At 43.6% G+C, this 27,728-nt stretch overlaps 1 protein-coding gene across 3 annotated transcripts in view; it reads right to left on the minus strand.

The window, feature by feature from the left end:
* The window catches only part of LOC124595771 (Ig-like and fibronectin type-III domain-containing protein 1), a 1,092,366-nt gene that overhangs the window by 102,284 nt on the left and 962,354 nt on the right, over positions 1 to 27,728 (minus strand). For all 3 annotated transcript variants that reach the window (XM_047134656.1, XM_047134654.1, XM_047134655.1), the window contains one exon: positions 5,090 to 5,251. In XM_047134656.1, coding sequence (XP_046990612.1) covers positions 5,090 to 5,251 — 162 coding nt within the window. The remainder of the gene's footprint in view (positions 1 to 5,089; positions 5,252 to 27,728) is intronic.

The following is a 27,728-nucleotide window of genomic DNA, read 5'->3' on the forward strand; positions in this document are numbered from 1 at the left end:
GGGAAGTTTTTTTTTTAATTTCTCTTTGATATAGTTTGTACGAAACTAGAGTGAAGTCTGGTTTTTCTAGAATATTCTGAAAGATTTACAATACTTTGTGCGCAGTTCGAGGTTACGATCATCCCCGTGTCTAACCTGTTGGTGAGAACTGTTGTTGACACATAGAATTCAGGTGGAATAGAGGTATCGGCAACGAATTTTGCTTAGTGGACACTAGAAGAACGACGCTCGTAGCAACTGAGGCGCAATTCCACGGAGAGGGAGTGGGCGCGATCTCTGAAAAGGTCAACATTAACGGCCGGAACGAAGAGGACTACACCGCGGCTGGTCGCCAGCGTGTTGTTGCAGAATAGAGAGTAGGTATAGAAGGGAAAGTCGGCTGCAATACATGCGCCAAAATTTAGTGCACAGGTGCGAAGCCTGTCATATTGAAACAGAGTTGTAACTGTCGTGTTGCCCGCCCGGTTGGCCGCGCGGTCTAACGCACGGCTTTCCGGGAGGAAAGGAGCGCCTGGTCCCCGGCACGAATCCGCCCGGCGGATTTGTGTCGAGGTCCAGTGAACCGGCCAGTCTGTGGATGGTTTTTAGGCGGTTTTCCATCTGCCTCGGCGAATGCGGGCTGGTTCCCCTTATTCCGCCTCAGTTACACTATGTCGGCGAGTGCTCCGCAAACAAGTTCTCCACGTACGCGTACACTACCGTTACTCTACCACGCAAACATAGGGGTTACACTCGTCTTGTGCGAGACGTTCCCTGGAGGTTCCACAGGGGGCCGAACCGCACAATAACCCTGGGTTCGGTGTGGGGCGGCGGAGGGGTGAAGTGGACTGCGGTAGTCGTCGTGGGGTTGTGGACCACTGCGGCTGCAGCGGGGACGGAGTCTCTCCGTCGTTTCTAGGTCCCCGGTTAACATACAATACCACTGTTGTGTTTGAGGACAAAGGCGGATACGCTTTTTTTTCGTTTTATTACTTATGTGATTCAGCTGCTGGGCTTACCTACAAGTTAACAGTTGTTTGATGTACGGCAAAAATTAGAAATACGTGTTAATAATTTAAGCTTTACCGCTGGGGGTGGGGGCACTTCCCATAGCTCGCAGGCAAAGGAAAAAATGTAGTCAGGTGTTTTTCTTTTAAGTCACATCTGGAACTTTTTTTAAGGCTACGTACAATTCGCCTTTCGTCTTCCAAGATATTAAAAATACTCCACACTTCCAGATCTAGCCCCACGCCCCCTCCCACCCTTCAAACTACCGCATGGGCGCCCTTGGATGTAATGATCTGTCACAAAGAAAAAAGGCCGCTGCAGGAGTGATTCAAATTGTAATGCAAATATGCAATGACATAAGCTTTTTCAGCTTTCGAAAAGATGAAGAACGGTAAGTGAACATTGTTATATATTTTTAACTCGCTAAGAACTGACCGTAATCATTTCAAAATAACAGCATAATAATTACAAGTAGCCAAACGTCTAATTCAGTAGCTGAAAACCGCAGAAAAGCACTTGGCTTGGTCAAAAATATTCTGCATCCATACGCTGCAAACCACTGTGAAATACACAGGAAATGATGCGTACCAGTTATTATGTCTTTTTCCCATTCACAAATGGAGTGCGGGAAGAGTAATTGTTTAAATGCTTCTGTGCTCCAGATGCCAAGAATCAAACTGTATATTTTTAATTTTCAGTTTCATTTACTCTGTGTCTTCATAAATACTGAGCACCTAATTCTTGAACGTGTACTAAATTTTATTAATATTTGCCTAGTAATACTGGTTAAGAAAGAAGGCTGTGCCAATTAAGATGGCTGATGTGTAATGAGAGATTTAAAGAAAGTGTTACAAAGGGAGTAACGATATTAAATGTCTCCTCCTGTAAAGTAAGTGATCTGGCTTTATGTTACTGTATCAAGTGATTTATTTGTTTATGTATGGCAAGATTTTATTAATTCTGTGTAATCATATTGTACTGTGCATTCTGAATCAATATTTTATGCATTTTCATTCATGTGTTAAATACAAGTTAGCAATTATCGAGTCGCTTATTAATTACTGCTGATTTACCAATTATTATTTCAAGTTAACAACAGCCTTTTTTAAGATATCAGCTGTAAACAAAATTATAATAGCTTGGGTTGGTCAGATTTTTGGGTTTCAATGGCGTTTCTTTTCGTAAAAGTTTTCGTTTAACCGGTTGTGAATTTCAATGAAAACTTAAGACTTCTGAAATGATCGAGTTATAGGCCAAGTTTCGGATACGTGCAGATTTGCTTGGAGTCGTTGGCGCCCGTGGGGAAGGGAAGGAATGTTCAAGCTTAGCTACAACTACAGAGTACGGACAACACAGTGAGCACATGATGCTCGAGAAACAATTATGCTCGAGAAACAATTAGATTGACTGGTGGCTGGCTGGTTCCAGGTGATTCACATTGCGTAACATGGTGGTGATGACTTATGGTTATTAATAATGTGTAATGGCTGCATCTAATAAATGGTATTATGTATATTTTTATGGTATAGTCTTAATGCTGTAGTGTACCCGAACTAAATTATTAAACCTAAGGTGGCCAACTGTCCCCAATTCTGCGGGGCCGTCCCGGAATGATGGTTGTAATCCCGCTTTAGAATAATTAGTGAAATAGTCTCGAATTCCTGTAATTGTTAAATTACTGTTCTACGTGCGCAAATCCTAGTACTCACTTATGTCTTGCGAAGTACGATTCAACTTTACGACTCGGCATCTGTATGTGTGAGTGAGTGCAATCGCTTTTGCACGAGAAGTGCAAGTGAAAGGGAAAGAAACATTGGGTCACCAAGCGGCAGTAGTGGCAACTGCTTTGGATTTAAGTTAGGGCGCGCGGTGACACCACATTGGTAACTTGTATTTGTTTATCTCGCCCAGTTTCAGTAGAGCATTTCTTTGCCTACGTATGCTTTTTTTCTGTTTTACAGCTTTCCTCCTCTAGAAAATGAGCATTTGTTTACTTGATGTTATGTTTTGGGATGTTTTTGTGATATCAGTGATCTATCCGTGTGTATGTATGTCTGTGTGTGTGTGTGTGTGTGTGTGTGTGTGTGTGTGTGTGTGTGTGTGTGTGTGTGTGTGCGTGCGTGCGTGCGTGCGCTTGTAATAAAAATGATAAACGAGAAACACTGTGCAAACAGGGCGCGCACGAACGAACCATTTCCTTCGATGTATCGACACTACACGGAATTCGTTCGTTGTTGGTTATGTACGATGCGGCCGGTGTGGACGCTGCTTTAGACTTTTTCGCTACCTGGACTGCTACCATAAATGAACTGCTACTGGCGATGAAAGATTTTTGCGAATGAAACTTTTTTGAAGAATGTCACATTACCGCTTTGAGCAGCTAGTAAAATAATTTATTTATTGTGCTTCAGTTAATAAAGTAATGTCAAAAACTCCACGCGTGGCGTACAGCCCTTTGTTGATATAGGACGAAGATAATGACAAGAAGCGGTGAGAATGTTCCAACAATATCGTGCTAAGAATGTGTATGTATGTGTGTGTGGATGTAAGAACATTCCACACCTCCACATAAACCACTGGATAGATTTTAAACAATGTTGGTACACATATCACTTACTGTCTCAAAAGGGTGGGGGGTGAGAAAGAAGTGTAGCTCACGACTCGTGAACATCCAGGCTTTATTCATCCAGTACAAGAATGAGAGCACTTAGCGACTTGCAACTGACTTTAAACAGAATTTCAAATCTTTAAGAAACTTTTTCTCTCAGACGACGCCCACAAATTGATGAACGGAAAAAAGTTCATCGCTTACTACATTTTCGATACTCAACTGCCACATAAAGCTCAAAATTTTGATTCGTTACCTTTTTACTACTAAGTGTATTCCCGACGCACTTTGCAGACACTACAAGTACCACTGAATTTATCAGCAAAATTATATCATTGTACGACACGTAATTCTGGAGATATGACGTCATAAACACCGAGCTGCTTCGAAACGAGACCGCAGAGCGAAATTAGCTGGAGTCAGAGGCGAAGTATGTATAAAAATTAGTGTCAAATATGTTAAATATATGTGAAATATATATGTGACATGTGCAGTATGTGGGCTTATTGGCGAGTAAAAAGCTCCTCCTAAACGCTTGAGTCGATTTCAGCCACATTTTGTATACACGTTACTTCCTATCTGGAAAGAAATCCCATGTAGGTAAGAACCAGCAGCCTCGTATTGGGATAGGGGTGATAACGTGGAGGGAGAATGGGGAGGAAGAGATGGACAGACAGGGAAGAGGAAGGAGGAGATGGACATAGGCGTGGGGGAGAATGAGAGGGACAGAGAGAGGAAGGGGACAAAGAAAGGGAAGAGGACAGTGGGATATAGAGGGGAGAGTGAAATAGACAGAGAAAGGAAATGAAAGGTGAGGGACAGAGAGGGAGAGGAGGGGATGGACAGAGAAACAGGGGAGGAGGAACTGGACAGATAGAGAGAGGGAGAAGGAGGAGGTGGAGTGAGAGAGAGGGGGGGAGAATAGAGAGAGGGGAAGGAGGAGATGGACAAAGAATGGGGAGAAGGAGATGAACTTAGACGAGGTGAGGAGGAAATAGAGGGGGCAGGTGAAGATGGTCTTAGAGGGAGAAATGGACAAAAAAGGAAAGAGAAGGAGATCGATAGAGAGAGGGAGGATGGGACGGACAGAAAAGGGGAGGAGCAGATAGGCAGAGGGAAAGGAGAAGAGCAGGTGGACAAAGAAAGGGGGGATAGCAGATGGACAGAGAGTAACAGGTGGAGGAAATGGACAGATGGAGGGGAGAGGGTGTAGCAGATAGAAAAAGAGAGGGGCAGGAGGGGATCGACAGAGAGTGAGAGGTGGAGGAGGTACAGAGAAGAAGGACGAGAAGCTAGAGTGAGGAGGAGAAGGAGACGGGCAGTGAGAGGGGTAAAGGAGGTGGACGTGGAGTGGGAAGGAGGGAATGGATAGAGGTAAGGAGCAGATGGACAGCGGAGGGCAGGGGCAGATGAACAGAGAGGGGGAGGAGCAGATGGACTGAGTGAGGGGAGAGGACTATGTGGATGGAGACAATATACCATTGCAATACTGACCGACACCGTCGACGATGCATGCCAGCGTCTCCTCGGTGTAGGCGGAGCAGGAGAAGTGCGTCTTGATGTTGTCCGTGATAACTGTGTACTCCCCTCGGCACACGTCTTGGCAAATGTCGGGCACTCCTTGTCGGATGCAGCAGGGCACGTGGTTGCGTCCATCTGCAACAATACGGCACAGCGTCGACAGGTGCAAAGCAAATGCGTAAAAAATCGTGACACATAATAGGTGGTTAGGTAGAATGGTAGTGTTGAAGATAGTTTAATCATCAAAATTTGGTCATGGGAAATTACGTACCACCAGCTTTCCTCCTGCCAGTATCCCAAACTGTGCAACAAGCCCTCGATTAATCTCGCTACTGTGACTCATTGAGTTGATGGCGTGGGATCCACCGGGTTGGGGGTGGGGGAGGGTGGGAGATGAGGAGCGGGTAGGTTAACCGTAGGGTTAATCTCAATGGGTTTGGCAGAACATAGAAAAAGTAAAAAATACTGAACCCTATTGCATTGCTGTAAACTTGAACTGTTGTTGATACGGTCTATTCTTGTTAATTCGAATTTAAATAAATCGAACTAGTTGCCCCGTTCCTAGGAAAAACCTCGATAAACCGAAGAATTCACAAACTTTTTGGTACAATCGATAGATCGGAGTATTTGCAATGATAGACCGCCCGAAAACACACTGTAATTTCGAAGTTAACTGTTATCTAAGACTCAGCAATTTGAACTGTTTCGCCAGTTGTTTCTGTACTATTTGTATCTTTCAGTCTTTACGTTAGTCCTCTGTTTACTCAACAATGCGTAACATATTATACGATAGAAATAAATTTTGAAAGCTACTTCAAAGAAATAAAAATTTTCAGGATTCTGTCATACATGCAGATGCCAATCCTGAAGTAGAAATATTGTATTGATGAAAACTTATCACACGGAGGCAGGATGCGAATCCAGCAAAGGTGAGATCGCGCAGCTTTTACTGAGATAGAGTCAACGTGGAAAACGAAACGTTTTTGTCGGAGGTTATATGCAGAAAGAAAAGTCAAGTAATTCTCTGTTAGTCTGAGCATAGTGCGGGTGGCACATCAACTTCGTTTTTTTATTTTTTAAAAACAAGACGCATCATTTTTAAGAAGATTCGCGGTGAAAGAGCGAATGTTAATAATGTTAATAACATAGCTTATTCGGTATGGAAAAAATGAACTCGGAAGCGTTCTAGCAAATTATAACACATACGATGTCCTCAATACTGACGAAACGGCAGTTTTTCAGATGTTTCCGACAGACGACAGAGCACTGACTTTTAAAGACGACAAATCTCAAGCGTATAGCTGTTACTTGCAGTAAACGTTGCCAGCTCTCAGAAACTAAAACCTATTTTGATAGCTAAGGCTGCTAATCCTAGATATTTCAAGGGTATCATTTTTGTGCTTCACCGTTCCACAAGAAAGCTTCTATTACAACAAAATTGTTTAATGTGGCCGTTGAGCGTAGACAAAGACATAAAGAACAGAAGCGAAAAATTCTGCTATTTTCTGGACAATAGTGCAGTTCACAATAATTACCGTCTCTAGATAATGTGAAACTTTGTGTTTCCTCGGGAAATACCACTTCGAAACTACAACCGACTCACCAGGAAATAATTAAAAATTTTAAAACTTTTGCGCAAGTAAGTTGTTTCTCTGATGTTGGATTACACTGGAGAGACTCAAGATAAAATTTTGACAGCGATGACTATGTCTGATGGAAAAGTGTTACCCCGACGATGATTATGAACAGTTTCAGGAAATGCGAATTCATCACGGAGCTACAGATTCAGCCGGAACAACGAGAGGGTAGAGAAAAGGGCCCTGGTTTCCACGATACCAGAGGCTGTGATTTTTGACTTAGGAGAGCCTGTGGCATTTGATGATTTCATCCATTTTGCCGATCTTGTAGAAGTCTGCAGTTCCCTTATTGACCTTGAAAGTTTGTCTAGTCCAGAAAATAAGAAGTAGGACGATGACGAAGAAGAAGAAGAAGAAGAAGAAGAAGCATAGCCGATTTCGCATGTTGTTCCAAAAGAGATAAAGCTGTCATTGAAAATGTTGCGCATGTATCTTACAACGGAAGTAGACGGCGAAGGAAATGTGTTTCACCAAGCAGTCTGGTTGTCACTAAAGCAGAAAAGCGTCACTGATTTATTTTCAAAATAAAATTAACGTTTCTTTGTGTATTTTCGGAAATTACTATGTGTCTTCCGTTTGAAATGCTAAAATAAATTAAAAAATTAAATTAATAACACTGTTAAAAAAGAAACTTCCTTTTAATTTGAATTCTACATCTTACGTTCCACTAACCTTTGTAAAGAAATAGGTAGTTATTGAAACTATAGTACTATTTTTAACATTATTCTTGTGAGATCCTTACTTCAACTATTTCCTGATTCTACCTTGACCAGTCAAACTTTTGCTACGTCGAACTCAGTTTTATTAGAATTTTTCCTGAGGTCCCTTGAACCACGAACTGAACTGTATGTTGCTCGTGTGTTGTAATTAAAGGGAACAATCGAAACCATGAAGATTCACGGTTGATATTGCTGGTAGTTCAAAGTTTTGAACGTTTAAATGAGAAGTAGGCGGTTATACATCGACGGAAAAAATATTCCACAACCAAGAAGAAGTTGTCCGACATAACGTCCATCAAAATTTCGCGTCATTCGCTTAAGAGTGGCGCTAGTATATGCCAGTATGAAGATGTAAATCAGGTTTGCTTTAAATACACGGTGCAACTTTCGTGAGCGATAGTTACCTTTGAGACTGGACGTGGTGAGCTTTTTTTTTTTTTTTATCTTATGGGACTTAACTGCTAAGGTCATCAGTCCCTAAGCTTACACACAACTTAACCTAAGTTATCCTAAGGACAAACATACACACACCCATGCCCGAGGGAGGACTCGAACCTCCGCCGGGATCAGCCGTAGGACGTGGTGAGCTGATGTTAGTCTAGAATGCCTTTAAGGGGACACAGTCGCGAACAGGTTCAAAAAATCGATTTTTTTAGTCTTAATCTATGCTCCAATTATTTGGCTACAAAATGCCGTTTGTTTCATACAAATCTGATTATTAGATTCGGAGTTATTAATTTATTCGTGAAGCATGGTAACTAGCGCCACGTTCATTTTTGCTGTCTTGCGCAGTAGTCAACATTGACTATAGTACAACAATCATTTATGTTCCACGGATATAAATACTCTTTATTTGGGTTGCAAGAGAGAATTGTTATTCTGATGTTTGCCAGCCTGTCTGCATTGTCGATTATCGTTTGTCAGCTTCTTCATCGTAGTTGTTTACGTTTTGGTGATACAAATGTAATGATTTTGTGAAACGTGATAACACAATGGGTAGAATAAGGAAGTTTGTATATAAGCCTAAGTTTCGTGGAAATCAATATGTAAAAATAAACCACGAAACTGCTAGTTTTGAACAGAGGGCAGAAAATAATATTGAAAGTGAAGTCAGTGCGAGTGTCAGTGCTTCAAGCAAGAAGGTTCTAGGTGCTGCCGGTTTGCAAGTGCCTCTCAAATGCGTGACAATGCAATATGTGGTGTGAACAGTGTTTCTTTTGTTACTGACATAAACATTCTGATCTCCATGAGGTTACTACGTGAATTTATCGAAAAACACAAAAGTTGCAAAAACTGTGGTGGAAATGTTACTTTGCACGAAGATGTGGTGAAAACCAAGGGAATTGTTTGTAATTTAGTTTTGACATGTTTGGAATGTAGCTGTACTGCCAATACAATGTCATCCCACGTCACAAGAAGCAGATTGTATGAAAACAATATAAGATTAGTGTATGCACTTAGATCTATTGGAAAAGGGCGAAGTGCAGGTGCTGTTCTTTGTGCAGTGATGAACATTCCTCCACCTCCAAGAAAGTTTGATGTTTACAACAAGACTATTGGTGCAGTTGTAGCTGAGATAAGTGAATCTACAATGTTGAAAGCAGCCAAAGAAGCAGTTCAGTTGAATGATACGAAATCTGACCCAAGGCAAATTTCTGCTGGTTTTGATGGCAGTTGGCAGAAACGTGGGCATACATCCCTAAATGGCATTGTGTCAGGATATTCTTTTGATACTGGGAAGGTTCTGGATATTGAAATTATTACTAAGTTCTGTAACATCTGTAGCAAAAATCCCACTATACAACATGTGTGCAAAAAGGACTATGATGGTTCTAGTGGAGGCATGGAAGTGGCTGGTGTTGCTAACATTTTCAAAAGGTCTGTACAGTCAAGAGGTATCCTCTATACAGACTATCTTGGGGAGGGGGACAGTACGGCCTATCAGAAAGTGGTAGAAGATAAACCTTATGGGCTTAGAGTCAAAATTAATAAACTGGAATATATAGGACGTATACAGAAAAGAATGGGATCTCGACTTCTAAAGACATGTAAGGAAAAAAAGTTAGGTGGTAAAGGGGGCCTGACAAAAGCTGAAATAGACAGGATCCAGACTTATTATGGTATGGCCATTAGAAATAACTGCAACAATGTAGAAGCAATGAGGAGAGCCATCTGGGTTATTTTCTTTCATAAAATTTCAACAGATAAGGAACCACAACATAACCTTTGCCCACGGGGACCTGACAGCTGGTGCAAATTCAACAACTCAGCTACATCTTCCAGCTACAAGCACAAACATTCAATTCCAGAAAAAATCCTGCTAGCTGTGAAACTCATTTTCAGAGACCTTAGCCAACAAGAGCTCTTGAAAAAAGTGTCTCGATGGAAAAACTCAAAACCCAAATGAAAGTTTGTATTCTGTCATTTGGACAAGGCTACCAAAAACTGTTTTCGTTAGAAAAGAAACACTAAAATTTGGTGTTCATGATGCAGTGATGTGCTTCAATGCTGGTGTGTCAAAGAAGACTGATGTATTAAGACTCTTGGGAACAAAGGATGGTATCAATACTGAAAGGGGACTGAAAAAGATTGACATGGACCGTATCCGTTATGCTGATAATTCTGCAGGAAATGGTACCAAGGAGGCCAGGATAGCCAGAAGATCAAAGAAAAGAAGAAAAGAAAATAGAGATCAAGAAGCTGAGCCACAGTATAGCCCTGGAATGTTTTAAAAGTGTGTCTGTATGACATTGTACATTACTTTCTTGCATGTAAACTTTAATACCATTTTTCTCAAAACTACATTTTTTGACCTTCTGGTACACTTTTCTCAAAAACTATGACTGCTACAGACATCAGACTTACAGTATCTCTCGGTAATACAACGACGATTAATTAGATAAAAAATAGACCAGTAGTGATAAAATGAACAGATTTACAATCTCCAAGGTGTTTAGAAAAGTTTTAATTTTTTGTCTTATAGAACAAAAAAATGATTACTCATGAAATATATAAAATACATTAACCATTATTTATGTGATTTGAGAATGATGTTTCAGCTGTACACTGTAAAAGTTTCAGGTCTTTATCTCCATTAGTTACTTCAGAAAGTGTACCTGACGTTTACTCGTTTTTGAATTGATTCCTTATGGGAGTTCCCTCGCCACTGTGTCCCCTTAAGGCGACAAAGTCTCCATTGTCAACACCTCAGTGAGTCTGAAAGAGGTTACATCACAGATCTACGAGAAGCTGGATATTTCTTCTGCAATATTGCAGATAGACGTGGCAGGAATGTGACAACTGTACTTGACTGCTGGCAACGATGGACGCGAGAATGTATGGTCGCAGTAAGACCCGGCTCCGGACGGCCATGTGGCACTGCCTACTAGAGGGAAGACCATTGCGTTCGGCGTGCGGCTGTAGCGCATAGTACTGCAGCTGCAGCTGCTGTTTGAGCAGCAGTTGGAAGCACAGTGTCACAACGAACTCTTGCAAATCGATTACTTCAAGAACAGTTGTCAGCCGGAGTGGCCGAGCGGTTCTAAGCGCTTCAGCCTGGAACCGCGCGACCGCTACGGTCGCAGGTTCGAATCCTGCCTCGGGCATGAATGTGTGTGATGTCCTTAGGTTAATTACGTTTAAGTAGTTCTAGGGGACTGATGACCTCAGATGTTAAGTCCCATAGTGCTCAGAGCCATTTGAACCATTTGAACAAAATTCCAGGGGGTGTTTTTGTACAGGATAACACTTGCCCACATACCGCTGTTGTAACCCGACATGTTCGAAGGATTATCGACATGTTGCCTTGGCCTGTTCGATCAACAGATTTGCCAGCATTCGAGCATATGTGGAACATCATCGGACGACAACTGCATCGTAATCCACAAGCAGCACTAACCATTCCTATACTGACCGACGTAGTCCAACAGGCATGGAACTCCATTCCACAAACTGACATCCGGAACCTGTAAAACACAATCTATGCACGTTTTTCCAGCATTTCATGTTTGCAATGGCGTATTTCGCGCTTACAGTGGCCTGTGATCTCGCGATTTTAATCACTTAAATATGTTACGTAGACAAATGTATTCCAGGATAACTCTACATTAATTTTTCCCGTCTGTGTATTTAAGCCTATGTGCATGTATGCATAGCACAGAGGCGTTTTTGAAGTGGGGAAAGTCACATTACACATCCATATCTTTCAGACACGCTGGTATGACGACGTGGCTTGTGCAGCTGATGCGATTTATAAACCGAGCGTTGCACATATAATTAATAGTTGTATCAAGTTGTATAGTTAAATTCAGTATACCGTGTTTGTTAATATGTACAGTGCGATCATAAAATCTTTTTTACTGTTCTGTGCTGAGATAAAACTTTTGATTTCGTTTGCTTATGTTGTTAGCCTTCCGATAGGATATTGCGGTCGATTTGAACATCGATGGTTTGGCGTAAATTTCAGAGAGAGTGAATACGTTTGTAAAGGCAGCGATGTAATAATTTACGAAATTGCATGGTGTTTAATTTGCTAAAAAGCAATTAAGGTTTTAACGGTTCTCTGCGGCTAGCAAGTGTCATTTCAAAGAGCGAGAGATACTCATTTCTATTATGAATTGAACGAGAGATGAAGCGTTTACTAATTGGATTCCGATTCAGTACCACCATGCGGTATTGGGAAAACATATAACAACGTGATGCTTGCGCTAAGTCTTACGAGAAAATTACTTTTTTTGTCAAATAGCATGTGGAGATCAGATTTACGACATTCAGGGGTCTTTGACAGCTATTCGAGTGCACAACATCTATATGAAGTTAGTCACAAAGACGCGCTTTCCGTGTTTATAATGACTAGCTGATCAATGCTACAGACTTTCCAAGTTTCTGGGTTGTCTGGTACCGAAGAAGCTGCTAGAGACAACTGTTACTAAATTAATTGAAAGCTAATATTTGAAAGAAAACATTAGAAACGGAACAAAGGCTCGGATTAGTCACGAATGTGGAAAGAACCCGACCACGTCATTTTCAAAAGAAAAATCTGGAACTTATGGCTCTGGCTCTGAGCACTATGGGACTTAAAATCTGAGGTCATCAGTCCCCTAGAACTTAGAACTACTTAAACCTAACTAACCTAAGGACATCACTCACATCCATGCCCGGGGCAGGATTCGAACCTGCGACCGTAGCGGTCGCGCGGTTCCAGACTGTAGCGCCTAGAAACGCTCGGCCACACCGGCTGGCTAATCTGGAAATTATATTTAACTATTAAGTTGGTGCTTAAGTTCGTAGCGTTTTTCAATAATTTTGATAAATATGTAACACAGAATTTAGTCATCAATAATATATTCTCCTTCACTATTTACAACAGTCTGCCAACGCTGGGATAACTTCTCGTTTCAGCGACTGTAGGAATCACCTAGTTTTGAAACGTAGAACTCGTCGAGCCATGTTCGGAGCGCATTTACACCCAGAAAGGAATTTCGTTGAAGGTTGTCCGATAGAGAGCGGAAAAAATGAAAATTTGAGGGCGCGTGATTAGGTGAATACGGTGGGTGCGGAATGACTTTACAACCTAGCTCCTGTACAGGGTTTTTTGTCAGTCTAGCAGAACGCAGGTGGGTGTTGCCGTGGAGCAGCATCACTTGACGCAGTTCTCCTGCTCGTCGTTCTTGGACTGCGGCTGCAAGAGGTCTCAGTTGCTGACAATACGTCAGTAGTGATAGTTACACCTCAGAGAGGCAGTTCGTAGTACACCACACCGTCGTTGTTTCACGAGATGCATGACATTATCTTTCGTGGATGCGCGCAGGTTTATGTACGGACAGTTGCTGTTCTTTTCCTTATGTTAACATAAAGACACCATTTCTCGTCACCAGTAACCATGCAGGATAGGGAAGGTCGATGTTGTTCACAAGCCAATTGACGAGGAGCAAACAGAGATGCACATATGGCGCCCCCTCTGATTTTTGTGATTTGGCTTTTAGAGCATGCGATACCCGTGCACTCTATTTTTTAACCTTCCCCATTGTATGCAAATGTCGCAAGATGGTGGAATAATCACAGCTCATCACATTTGCCAGTCCTCGAGTACAATGACGCGGATCATTGCGGATTAACGCGTTTAAACGATCTTCATCAAATTCCGAAAGTCTTCCTGAACGGGAGGGTCACTAATGTCAAAGGGAACCCCCTTTGATCGAGGAAACCGTTTTCTTACTATGCTCTGTTCAGTAGCATTATCCCCATACACGGCCCAAATCTTTCTGGCTGTCTCCGCTGCTGTCACCCCTCTACTGAACTCAGACAGAGGAATATGCCGGAAACGTTACAATTTCTCCCCTTGGCACTCCACATTCTAACGTCCGCAGATCCACTCACTATCTCCAAATGACAAAACGGCAATGTGTAAACTGAGATAGCAACAGTGAACTACAAATAAAAATGATACCTGATAAACAAATTCATAGCAACCGGAATACCAACACGCAGAACAAAAACGTTACAAACTTATGCACCAACCTAATGATTTACGTAACGGCGGAAAACCAAAATCTAGACAGCTGGATGCAGAGATCAACTCAGCTTTTCCCGAATGAAGCACAAGTACACTCCTGGAAATGGAAAAAAGAACACATTGACACCGGTGTGTCAGACCCACCATACTTGCTCCGGACACTGCGAGAGGGCTGTACAAGCAATGATCACACGCACGGCACAGCGGACACACCAGGAACCGCGGTGTTGGCCGTCGAATGGCGCTAGCTGCGCAGCATTTGTGCACCGCCGCCGTCAGTGTCAGCCAGTTTGCCGTGGCATACGGAGACGGAGCTCCTTCGCAGTCTTTAACACTGGTAGCATGCCGCGACAGCGTGGACGTGAACCGTATGTGCAGTTGACGGACTTTGAGGGAGGGCGTATAGTGGGCATGCGGTAGGCCGGGTGGACGTACCGCCGAATTGCTCAACACGTGGGGCGTGAGGTCTCCACAGTACATCGATGTTGTCGCCAGTGGTCGGCGGAAGGTGCACGTGCCCGTCGAACGGGACCGGACCGCAGCGACGCACGGATGCACGCCAAGACCGTAGGATCCTACGCAGTGCCGTAGGGGACCGCACCGCCACTTCCCAGCAAATTAGGGACACTGTTGCTCCTGGGGTATCGGCGAGGACCATTCGCAACCGTCTCCATGAAGCTGGGCTACGGTCCCGCACACCGTTAGGCCGTCTTCCGCTCACGCCCCAACATCGTGCAGCCCGCCTCCAGTGGTGTCGCGACAGGCGTGAATGGAGGGACGAATGGAGACGTGTCGTCTTCAGCGATGAGAGTCGCTTCTGCCTTGGTGCCAATGATGGTCGTATGCGTGTTTGGCGCCGTGCAGGTGAGCGCCACAATCAGGACTGCATACGACCGAGGCACACAGGGCCAACACCCGGCATCATGGTGTGGGGAGCGATCTCCTACACTGGCCGTACACCACTGGCGATCGTCGAGGGGACACTGAATAGTGCACGGTACATCCAAACCGTCATCGAACCCATCGTTCTACCATTCCTAGACCGGCAAAGGAACTTGCTGTTCCAACAGGACAATGCACGTCCGCATGTATCCCGTGCCACCCAACGTGCTCTAGAAGGTGTAAGTCAACTACCCTGGCCAGCAAGATCTCCGGATCTGTCCCCCATTGAGCATGTTTGGGACTCGATGAAGCGTCGTCTCAGGCGGTCTGCACGTCCAGCACGAACGCTGGTCCAACTGAGCGCCAGGTGGAAATGGCATGGCAAGCCGTTCCACAGGACTACATCCAGCATCTCTACGATCGTCTCCATGGGAGAATAGCAGCCTGCATTGCTGCGAAAGGTGGATATACACTGTACTAGTGCCGACATTGTGCATGCTCTGTTGCCTGTGTCTATGTGCCTGTGGTTCTGTCAGTGTGATCATGTGATGTATCTGACCCCAGGAATGTGTCAATAAAGTTTCCCCTTCCTGGGACAATGAATTCACGGTGTTCTTATTTCAATTTCCAGGAGTGTATTATTCGCGTAATCCAAGCTGACACTCAGTGCGGTGGCTGATGGAAGCGTCTGTAAAGGCATTTCTCATTTCCAGTCGCTATTGTCAGCTACTGCACTGAGTGTCAGCTTGCAATGCGCGAATTAGTAACTCATCCATTGCGTCATGTTGCTCTAAGGTAGCATTAGAGATAAGATTGTAAACCAGTAGTGCTGTCTTTTACAATATCTTCTGTGCAAGTAATGTACAAAGTTATATCAAATTTCAGAGATGTACATTGCATCCACACTCAGTTTTCGTTATCACAGTTTGCAAGCGAGCGACTGGTACTGGTAACATATAACACTGATGTAGTATAATCCAAAAATCGCGTATCGATGCCACAGACATTAGCCATGTCTCACTGCAATCCGCAACGACGAACGGAAAGCACTCCTGAAGATACGCCCTTTCTCCCAGCACGGCAGAGCCACCGCACGGAGGTCGTTACAGAGCTGAGCATGGACTCGTTGTGCCCCATTTCAAGATATCTGATGAAGCAGTCAACATTATTTACTTAGGACACCAGTGCTATTAAAATCTCTGATGGAACTGTACTTTTGTGAATGTTGAACTTGTACTTCAAGAGAAGAGTTTGTAATTGTGTGCATCAAGTGATGCGTTACTTTTCTAAGACAGTTATTCGACATACTCCCGTGACAATAAATTATATAACGTTAAGTAATTCTTATTATCATTCTTGTAAAAAAGTAAATTAATGTTTCAAATGTTGTTGTTCCGATCAGCCATCTCTCGGAACAATTGAAGAACCCATAGTTATGACCTGACGAATGTAGTTCCATCAGTTCATAACAACTAACAAAAAATTAGGGCTACAATACTCAGGATACTGAACTGCTGACATTGACAGCCCATATTACAGTAGGCAGCACAGAAAAATGCCTGCGAAGCGTAAGAATTAGGATTGTTGATAGTTTTAAAAATATCGGGAATCCGATACATCGAAAAAATATCATTATAGGCTCTTGACATATCAAGAAGAAGTGTTGATTTGGAAGGAAAAATGTCGACGTACCTGCCTATAAATATATCAGCTGAACATTAGAAATACACTCAAGCGCAAAAGAAACTGATATAGGCATGTGTATCCAAAAAAACAGATATGTAAACCGGCAGAACACGGCACTGCGGTTGGCAACGCCTATATAAGACAACAAGTGTCTGGCGCAGTTGTTAGATCGGTTACTGTTGCTACAATGATAGGTTACCAAGATTTAAATGAGTTTGAACGTGGTGTTAGTCATCGCACGAGCGATGGGACATAGAATCCGCGAGGTAGCGATGAAGTGGGAATTTTCCCGTACGACCATTTCACGAGTGTACCGTGAATGTCAGGAATCCGGTAAAACATCAAATCTCCGACATCGCTGCGGCCGGAAAAAGATCATGTAAGAACGGGACCAACGACGACTGAAGAGAATCGTTCCACGTAACTGAAGTGCAAGCCTTCCACAAACTACTGCAGATTTCAGAGCTGGCCTATCAACAAGTGTCAGCATACGAACCATTCAACGAAACATCATCGATATGGGCTTTCGGACTCGAAGGCCCACTCGAGTAGCCCCGCCTAGGCCCGTCAACGCCGACGTTGGACTGTTGATGACTGGAAACATGTTGCCTGGTCGGACGAGTCTCGTTTCAAGTTGTATCGAGCGGATCCAGTGTAGGAGTATGGAGAACACCTCATGAATCAATGGACCCCGCATGTCAGCAGGGGACTCTTCAAACTGGTAGAGGCTCTGTAATGGTGTGGGGCGTGTGCAGGTGTAGGGATATGGACCCCTGATACGTCTAGATATGACTCTGACAGGTGACACGTATGTAAGCATCCTGTCTGATCACCTGCATCCATTCACGTCCATTGTGCATTCTGACGGACTTGGGCAATTCCAGCAGGACAATGCGATACCCCATACGTCTAGAATTGCTACACAGTAGCTCCAGGAACACTCTTCAGAGGCCGGCCGAAGTGGCCGTGCGGGTAAAGGCGCTGCAGTCTGGAACTGCAAGACGGCTACGGTCGCAGGTTCGACTCCTGCCTCGGGCATGGATGTTTGTGATGTCCTTAGGTTAGTTAGGGTTAACTAGTTCTAAGTTCTAGGGGACTAATGACCTCAGCAGTTGAGTCCCATAGTTCTCAGAGCCATTTGAGCCAACTCTTCAGAGTTTAAACTCTTCCGCTGGACACCAAACTCCCCAGACATGAACATTATTGAATATATCTGGGATGCCTTCAACGTGATGTTTAGAAGAGATCTCCATCCCTTCGTACTCTTACGGAATTATGGACACCCCTGCAGGATTCATGGTGTTAGTTCCCTCCAGCACTACTTCAGATATTAGTCTAGTCCATGCCACGTCGTGTTTCGGCGCTTGTGCGTGATCGCGGGGGCCATATACGATATTAGGCAGTTATACCAGTTTGTTTAGAGCTCTTCAGTGTATAATGTCGGTTTTACAGCTGTAGACTTAAGTACTGATTTTTCATTAGATAATCTGTGCATGAACAAGTTAGCAGCCTGCCTGTCCCCCTTAGAGCAAGAATGTACGTTCACAGTTGGCGATAACCGCTTTGCTAACAATGCGGTTTCGTCACATATCGTATTTGTGCGGAACACTTGTCGACTTCCTTTTGTTCATTTCTGCCAACACCAGCGACCTAGCAGCTGTAGTGTCAAAATTGCGTGGTGAAGCTAAACGTTCCAGTTTCTGTTGGTAGCGCCGAGCGCCGATTACGTCAGAATTATCCCTCACACGTGTCCGCCCACCGTAAGGACCAATCTTGTCCTAGATTTTTGTTCATCATTTTCAGCATTTGTTTTTGAAGCATGCCAGTGTGAAGAAATAGCACACTACTTGCGTAACAATTGTTTATTAACGCAACTGGCGTGCCATTTCTTCACATCGAAAATCTTCTTATTCCATTCACACCAGTGTAATAGTTCTTCTTTTGTACCGCATATACGAGGGCTGTCCAGAAAGTAAGTTACGATTGATCGCGAAATGAAAATCACAGTGAAAATCAGAAATGTTTCATTTGTAACAGTTAGCTACACCTTTCAGCTACTTCTCTACGTAGTCGCCGTTCTGACTCAGACATTCGTCATAGCGTTGTGCCAACTTTCCAATACCCTCATCATAGAAGGCAGCCGCTAGTGCTTTCCGCCAATTCTCTACGCTGGCCTAAAGCTCGCTGTCTGTGCCAAAATGTTGTCTTCATAGCCAGCGGTTCGTTTGAGCAGAGATGAAAGTCAGTGGGAGACAATTACGGGCTGTATTGTCGGTAACCAAACATTTCCAATTGAAACGATGCAGGAACATCTTCATTGCCCCTGCAGAATGAGGCTGAGAATTGTCTTGAAGAAAAAACCGCACGACAGTTATGTAATGTTGGTTGCATAGCTTCAGGGGAAAATTCTCACCAGGCCCTCGCACTTAGCGGGAGACACTATTTTCTGTAACATCTTTACGCGCTCACTAAGAGCTCAGGAATGAAAAGAGCGACATAACTCTACCTAGAGTCATACTAGAGACACTGCCCAACACATCTTTGCAAAGCTTTATCGGATTTTCATATTCGTTTCCATTTCGCGACCGATCGTAACTTACTTTCTGGACAATCCTCGTAGTTTCTTCACACAGACGAAGAGACAGATTCGACATGATGAAAGGTCAAAACGTAGTACGAATTCCTTCACACAGTCAAAATAAAATCACGTTTTACTACATTTTCAAAGGAATGACTTCAAATCTGAAAAAAAGTATAATATAAAATAAAAATATCTTCATTCGATATTACTAGTTTGATATCGATATATCAGGGAAGAAGTGCCGCCGACATACGTCGAAGCTTTTTTGAAACGTATCGATATATCAGTATTTTATCAACGGATCTAGTAAGGAGGCCTCGCTCCCTACCATCCTACATGTGGCAATGCTCATAGTCGTTTCCATTTCGCGACCGATCGTAACTTACTTTCTGGACAACACTCGTAGTTTCTTCACACAGACAAAGAGACAGATTCGACATGATGAAAGGTCAAAAAGTAGTACGAATTCCTTCACACAGTCAAAATAAAATCACGTTTTACTACATTTTCAAAGGAACGACTTCAAATCTGAAAAAGTATAATATAAAATAAAAATACCTGCATTCGATATTACTAGTTTGATATCGATATATCAGGGAAGAAGTGCCGCCGACATACGTCGAATCTTTTTTGATACGTATCGATATATCAGTATTTTATCAACGGATCTAGTAAGGAGGCCTCGCTCCCTACCATCCTACATGTGCCAATGCTCAGTGGTATCTGCCGTCCGACAGATGTCACCCTATCGGTAGACTTTATTGTCTGCCTTGTTATTGCGTGTTTCTTTGTCCGGCGTGTAATGCGATTCATTGGCAGAACACTTAGAAGGTGCAACAGGTCCACTAAAGAGACTGCTTACACCACGCTTGTCCGTCCTATTCTGGAGTATTGGTGTGCAGTGTGGGATCCGCATCAGGTGGGGCTGACGGATGACATCCAAAAAGTACAAAGAAGGGCAGCTCGTTTTGTATAATCGCGAAATAGGGAGTTAGTGCCACAGACATGATACGTGAATTGGAGTGGCAATCATTAAAACAAAGGTGTTTTTCGTTGCGACGGGATCTTATCATGAAATTTTAAATCACCATTTTTCTCCTCCGATTGCGAAAACATTCTGTTGGCACCAACCTACCCAGGGAGAAATGATCATCATGATAAAATAAGAGAAATCAGGGCTCGTACAGAAAAATTTAAGTGCTCTTTTTTCCCGCGCGCCGTTCGAGAGTGGAACAATAGAGAGACAGCTTGAAGGTGGTTCATTGAACCCTCTGCCAGGCACTTTATTGTGAGTAGCACAGTAATCACGTAGATGTAGATGTAATCTCGTCAGGTGTCTTTCATTAGTGCGTTATATTTTTTAGTTACTTACATCTATGTTGTTTCGGTATTTTGTTTCGTTACTGCTTGTCGTGTGCGAAGAAAAATATTTATTCAGTGACTAGTGAATCGGTAGTCACCGAGATTACTTCTTCCGTCTCTACAATTTCTTCATAGCGCAATAACGGGCAGACGACTCGTAGTGGGAGTATAGAAATAATATGGAATGTAATAAAACCATGTGATCAGGAAGCTAGAGCAGGAAATTGTGAATATATAGTGATGCAAATTAGTCTGTGAACTGCCAACTATACTGACGAATCTGTAACAATTATTACAAAAATTTGAAAAGATGGTATTTCTGTTGATGAATCCCCTCTTAGTATTCCTGATAAAAACCACCTAAGACGAGAAGAATGATTTCGATAGGTGTTTGATATGAAACGCTGTATAGCATTTCTATGAGGCGAGAACAGATGTGAAACGGAACTGTTTTTTGTAAATTTTATAAAATCAACCAAATCAAAAATACATTCAGTTCATTTTTTAGTGTGTCTTGACTTTGCTTCATATTTTTCATATAGAACTGCCAACTTTTGGATGCCATCCTCGAAGAATGAGGAGGGACATGTGAACAGCCACTAGCACACGAATTCTACTGCTGTGTTTTCATCAAATAGGTGTCTCCCAAGTTGTTCTTTCAGCGGTCCAAACGTTGCTCGTAGCAGTGTGATGAATCTGAACTATAAGGAGGACATTCCAAATTTGCCCAATGATTTTCCTCTAGTTTTCTCCCTGTTAAGACAGCACAGTGTGGCCTTGTATTGTCGTGCAGAAAAATCACGTTTGGGATCGGTTACCGAAGCTTCCACAGCTTATTCCTACGAACGAAGCAGTTTCGGAAAGGTATATGCGCGGATATTTTACACTAACGTCCTGCACAGCACCTTACTGGCGAAGATACGGTTTTGGAAATACGAAGACAAGCAATGAAAACACTCGCTGTGCGAGGACGGGCATTGTCTTGCTGAAATACGGGTTGTTCAAAAAGTCTCTTCGCAGTGCCGTATGATTGTTAGCCGCGCGTGCCGAATGATTGTTCGCTTGCCTGTGTTACTTCCCTTCAAGTAGACTCTCTCAACATTCCACTGTTTCGTTTATCTCAGACAGCGGCAGTAGTATCGTTGGTGTGTGTCGTTACGTGTTGACGTGAACGTTTAAGTGTATTTCCTTTGTCCGTTGTTTTCGTTTTTGTCACTGTAAAATGAGGACCTTTGCAGAACGTGTGTTTTTAGTCGAACAAGTGTTCAAAGCTGGCGGTAAATACACAGTTTCAGTTCGTCAAACATTTAATTCAGTTTTCCCGGAGACAACACTCTCACATTGCGATACTGTGCGAGATTAGATTAACAAATTTCGAAGTATGGGTTCAGTGACAGATGCACCGAGAAGTGGTCGTCCTAGCGTTTTGATGAGGATAAACTCCTCGATATTTCCGATAAAATGTCCATGAGTCCGCAACAAGTCAGTAAGAAAACTCGCGCAGGAAATCGATGTTAGTGTCGAAACGGCCCACACAGCTGTAAGGAAAAAATTATAACTTTTCCCATACAAAGTGACAGTCGTGCTGATGTTTTTGGTGATCGTATAATTTCACAGGGACTTCGGCCTCCACGATCGCCTGACCTAACACCACCTGACGTTTTCTTCTGGGGTGCAGCGAAAGCATGATTAGACGAATTGAATTGTGTATTCAACAACAGGGGGGGGGGGGGGGACACTATCAACATTTAACGTGAAAATCTGTAAGTAATAATGATACTCAATAACTTAATAACTTCACTGAGTTTCATTTCGGTATATTCACTGCGGCCAGAAAATACCACATCCCATGCTGGTCTGAAGAATGCAGCAACCTACTGGAAGAATTTAACAGAACAGAAGATGAGGGCACTGCCCAGGCTCTTACCGACCTATTGGACGATGAACGAGAAGACAAAGATGGCAAAAGCTGATGGAACAAATGGACTTCACACATTCAAGCCGTAAAAGCTGGAGTCTCATGAGAAAGCTGAGAGGAGCCAACCACAGGAAGTCAGCAGAGGCCAGTATCCACCCAAACAAAATCAGCAAGAAACCCAGGGATAACGCCAAGACAGCAGTGACTCCTGAGCAAAGAAAAAACATAAAAAGCCCAGATGGCTGTGGCACCGCAGGAAGAAAAAGCCGACATGTTCACGTCAGCAGTCCAAGAAGAAGAGGTGAAGATGGCACTCCAACACACAAGGGCAGGGAAGGCAGCCGGACCAGACAACATCGTCCCCGAATTTTTGAAAAATCTTGGACCAAAAGCGCTGAAATGGCTATGCAAACTATAACCTACAAACTGTTTGAAAGGATACTGTTGGAAAGACTTAAACAAGTACTGGAGGCAACCCAGACCATCACTCCTGGATGCCGCGCCGTGTGGCGAGGACAGTCGGGTAAGTATCCCATCGCTGTCCGGGGCGCCTCCAGCCACTTCTTCGGCCTGGAGTCATTGACTGGAGTAGAACTGTCTTCAGCCATGAGTCTCGCTTCGAACAAAGCCCCGACGACCAGTGAAGCTGTGTCTGGAGACAGCCCGGACTGCTGTGGGATACCAACCTGAATGTCGCCCGCCATACGGCCCGACAACCAAGAGTGGTGGTACTGGTGCCATTTCATTTCACAGCACGAGCCCTGTGATTGTCATCCGCGGCGCCCTTACAGCACAACAGTACGTCGACGATATTCTACGCCTCGTTTTGTTGCCCTTCATGGCAAGCCATCCAGGTCTTACACTTAAGAAGAGTAATACCCGCCTGCACACGGTGAGAGTTTCTTCTACATGTCTTGGTGCTTGCCAAATCCTACCTTGCCCAGCAAGGTCGCCGGATCTCTCCATAACTGAGAACGTCTGGAGAATTATGGGCAAGGTCCACCAACCATTCGGCATTTTGACGATCTAACACGATAACTGGACAGAATTAGGCACGATATCTCTCAGGAGGACATCCAACAACTCTGTCAGTCAATGCCAGGCCGAATAAGTACTTGCGTAAGTGCCAGAGTTGGAACAACACATTTGTTTGTCTATACATGTAGATCATTTTTTTTTCTTAGAGTGTATTTGTGAGGTGGCCGAGCGGTTCTAGGCGCTTCATTCCGGAACCGTGCGACTGCTACTGTCACAGGTTCGAATCCTGCCTAGGGCATGGATGCGTGTGATGCCCTTAGGTTGGTTAGGTTTAAGTAGTTCTAAGTTCTAGGGGACTGATGTTAAGTCCCATAGTGCTCAGAACCATTTGAACCATTTTTTTTTTTTTGTATTTGTGATGCTGGCGGCAGGTGCACATATGCATTGTATTCTTGCTCGGCGTTGATAATATCTGTGCTATCATGCACCAATCTGATACAGCCAGTTGTGCTTTTCAAACATGTAACTCCTTTGTTTCGAACAGTGATATCATATTTTGTTATATTTAGTTCAAGTTCAGTCGGGAGTTCTGCATTTTACCTAAGTTTCACAAGATTCCACATACAGATTTTGACAAGTGGAGGCCACGACGTTTGGAACGCGGATTTACGGTAAACTTCGTACACTCGTAGTACTCCACGAGGACAACAAAATGTATAAGCAGTAGCGCGTACTTCTCAAGCGTTACTAAGAAAATCGTAAGATAATTTCGGTCGTCGAATATATATCTGTGCGTGGCAATTTTAGCCATGAAGCGGCTGCAGCCGAGTGGTGACGGCACGGTAGCTCAGCGTGTTCGGTCAGAGCGTTAGTTTCCCTTTCTAATAAAAAAAACCGAGCGAACAGATGAACGAACAAACTGAACGGGTGTCATCGGACGTCCGCCCTGAACAAATTCAGCGAACTATATAGAACACGTTTTTTTTTTAAAGACACTATTAAAATACACTCGATACTGCATAACCAATTATCAGCACCGATTTTTAAGGAAATACTGTGTTATGCATAGTTTGCTTAAACTATAGTCAGAAAGAGAAGTTTTTGAATATGTTAACAAGGTTTGTTTTTCCACAGAAAACGTCAAGACCTTGCGTATGCGGAAACATAGCATTTATTCAATGGAGCTGGTGCCGTTTAACTTTATGTTTTCCATGTTTTTACGAAAAATACCATCCTGCAACTCGTACTCGTAATGTCGAAAGCGACGATTAATTGTACATCTTTGGAAAGCCGTCTGTGCCGCTCAAAACTTGGAGGCAACAAGTCGCTTCGGGCTTCTTCCAGGTATAAGGGCTTTCTCAAATCACGGACAAGCATACATTTCAGTATGACTTCATGCATTTGGTCGTATACTAGTCGATAGTTATGAATATTACATTATTTGTGATAATAAAAATTAGTAGACTGCCAAATAACATTGTAAATTTAACAAAATTTCATCCAATTACACGTACCTTCCCCATTATTTCAGTTTTAATAGACATAATAAAGAAAATGACTGTGTTGAAAATAAAAAAAAAAAACTGACGAACGCAACTCGATCCAACGATCCAGCGGCTTGAACGCCAAACACATGTTTTAAAAAAATATTTTGTTCTATATTGTTCGGTGAATTTGTTCGGGGCGGACGTCCAATGACACCAGTTCAGTCTGTCGATGATCCGTTCACTCAGTTTTTTTATTATAAAGGGTAACTAACGCTCTGACCGAACACGCTGAGCTACCCGCCGGCACCACTCGGCTGCAGCCGCTTCATGGTTAAAATGGCCACGAATATTATATATATATAGGGTGTTTCAAAAATGACCGGTATATTTGAAACGACAATAAAAACTAAACGAGGAGCGATAGAAATACACCGTTTGTTGCAATATGCTTGGGGCAACAGTACATTTTCAGGCAGACAAACTTTCGAAATTACAGTAGTTACAATTTTCAACAACAGATGGCGCTGCGGTCTGGGAAACTCTATAGCACGATATTTTTCACATATCCACCATGCGTAGCAATAATATGGCGTAGTCTCTGAATGAAATTACCCGAAACCTTTGACAACGTGTCTGGCGGAATGGCTTCACATGCAGATGAGATGTACTGCTTCAGCTGTTCAATTGTTTCTGGATTCTGGCGGTGCACCTGGTCTTTCAAGTGTCCCCACAGAAAGAAGTCACAGGGGTTCATGTCTGGCGAATAGGGAGGCCAATCCACGCCGCCTCCTGTATGTTTCGGATAGCCCAAAGCAATCACACGATCATCGAAATACTCATTCAGGAAATTAAAGACGTCGGCCGTGAGATGTGGCCGGGCACCATCTTGCTTAAACCACGAGGTGTTCGCAGTGTCGTCTAAGGCAGTTTGTACCGCCACAAATTCACGAAGAATGTCCAGATAGCGTGATGCAGTAATCGTTTCGGATCTGAAAAATGGGCCAATGATTCCTTTGGAAGAAATGGCGGCCCAGACCAGTACTTTTTGAGGATGCAGGGACGATGGGACTGCAACATGGGGCTTTTCGGTTCCCCATATGCGCCAGTTCTGTTTATTGACGAAGCCGTCCAGGTAAAACTAAGCTTCGTCAGTAAACCAAATGCTGCCCACATGCATACCGCCGTCATCAGTTCTATGCACTATATCGTTAGCGAATGTCTCTCGTGCAGCAATGGTAGCGGCGCTGAGGGGTTGCCGCGTTTGAATTTTGTATGGATAGAGGTGTAAACTCTGGCGCATGAGACGATACGTGGACGTTGGCGTCATTTGGACCGCAGCTGCAACACGGCGAACGGAAACCCGAGGCCGCTGTTGGATCACCTGCTGCACTAGCTGCGCGTTGCCCTCTGTGGTTGCCGTACGCGGTCGCCCTACCTTTCCAGCACGTTCATCCGTCACGTTCCCAGTCCGTTGAAATTTTTCAAACAGATCCTTTATTGTATCGCTTTTCGGTCCTTTGGTTACATTAAACCTCCGTTGAAAACTTCGTCTTGTTGCAACAACACTGTGTTCTAGGCGGTGGAATTCCAACACCAGAAAAATCCTCTGTTCTAAGGAATAAACCATGTTGTCTACAGCACACTTGCACGTTGTGAACAGCACACGCTTACAGCAGAAAGACGGCGTACAGAATGGCGCACCCACAGACTGCGTTGTCTTCTATATCTTTCACATCACTTGCAGCGCCATCTGTTGTTGAAAATTGTAACGACTGTAATTTCGAAAGTTTGTCTGCCTGAAAATGTACTGTTGTCCCAAGCATATTGCAACAAACGGTGTATTTCCATCGCTGCTCGTTTAGTTTTTATTGCCGTTTCAAATATACCGGTCATTTTTGAAACAGACGACCGAAATTATCTTCCAATTTTCTCAATAACGCTTGAGAGGTATGCGCTACTGCTTACACATTGTGTTGTCCTCATGGAGTACTACGAGTGTACGAAGTTTACAGTAAATCCGCGTTCCAAACAAACGTCGTGGCCTCCCCTTGTGAGTTATTCCCTTTATTTACGGAAACCGCATATCTTGTGAATGCATTTCTAGTCGATTCGATTAGACCTGTTCTTCACCCTTCGTAGAACTTATGTATTGGGTTTCAGTTCATGGCAATGTGGCTACACCCACGCAGCCTGCGACGTGAGCCTGCTGGTAGGTGGGTGGCCCCGGTTCCTTACACGTGAGATCTGTACCCTCGCAGTAGCGCGGAAAACATCATTCGTGCGGAAGAGGGCACTGTGGCGGAAAACAAAAGGGGATGAGCTGACTAAGAGCCTCAGAGAGCGGAGACTTGTCATAAGCGACTAGGGATTAAAGAGGGGGAGCAGGAACCACGTTGGCGGAGTAACGGACGACGCTTTCGTAAACACGGGCTTCCGGAACCGTGCCGCGGGCAGAACTTAATAAAAGGCTAACGGCGGCGCTGCCAGCAAGGGAATATCCGAGAGGTGATTATGGAAATGAAAAAGGGACGAGCTGGCGTTGCGATCAAAGAAAACGCCTCCTCCGAGGAACCTGCCTTGCGAGATGTGACAGATTTTCAACGTAATTGACCTTTTTGAAGTTGCTGTATATAATTTTGTAACCTACACAAAGACCAGGCTGCGGACAAAGTTTAATACCAAAGATCACTGCGCTGCACAAAGGGGGACGTTTTTAGAACTGGAGACCGTAATTTCTCTGGACTGTAACCCCTAAAGCTGCTGTAAATACCATGGCAGTTCCCAAACTAACAGAGTACACAGCAAGTACTGATGTGGCAAAATAGTATGAACGCTTCTACCTTCGAGG

The sequence above is a fragment of the Schistocerca americana genome, chromosome 2 (assembly GCF_021461395.2).
Source record: "Schistocerca americana isolate TAMUIC-IGC-003095 chromosome 2, iqSchAmer2.1, whole genome shotgun sequence".
NCBI classification, from domain to species: domain Eukaryota; kingdom Metazoa; phylum Arthropoda; class Insecta; order Orthoptera; family Acrididae; genus Schistocerca; species Schistocerca americana.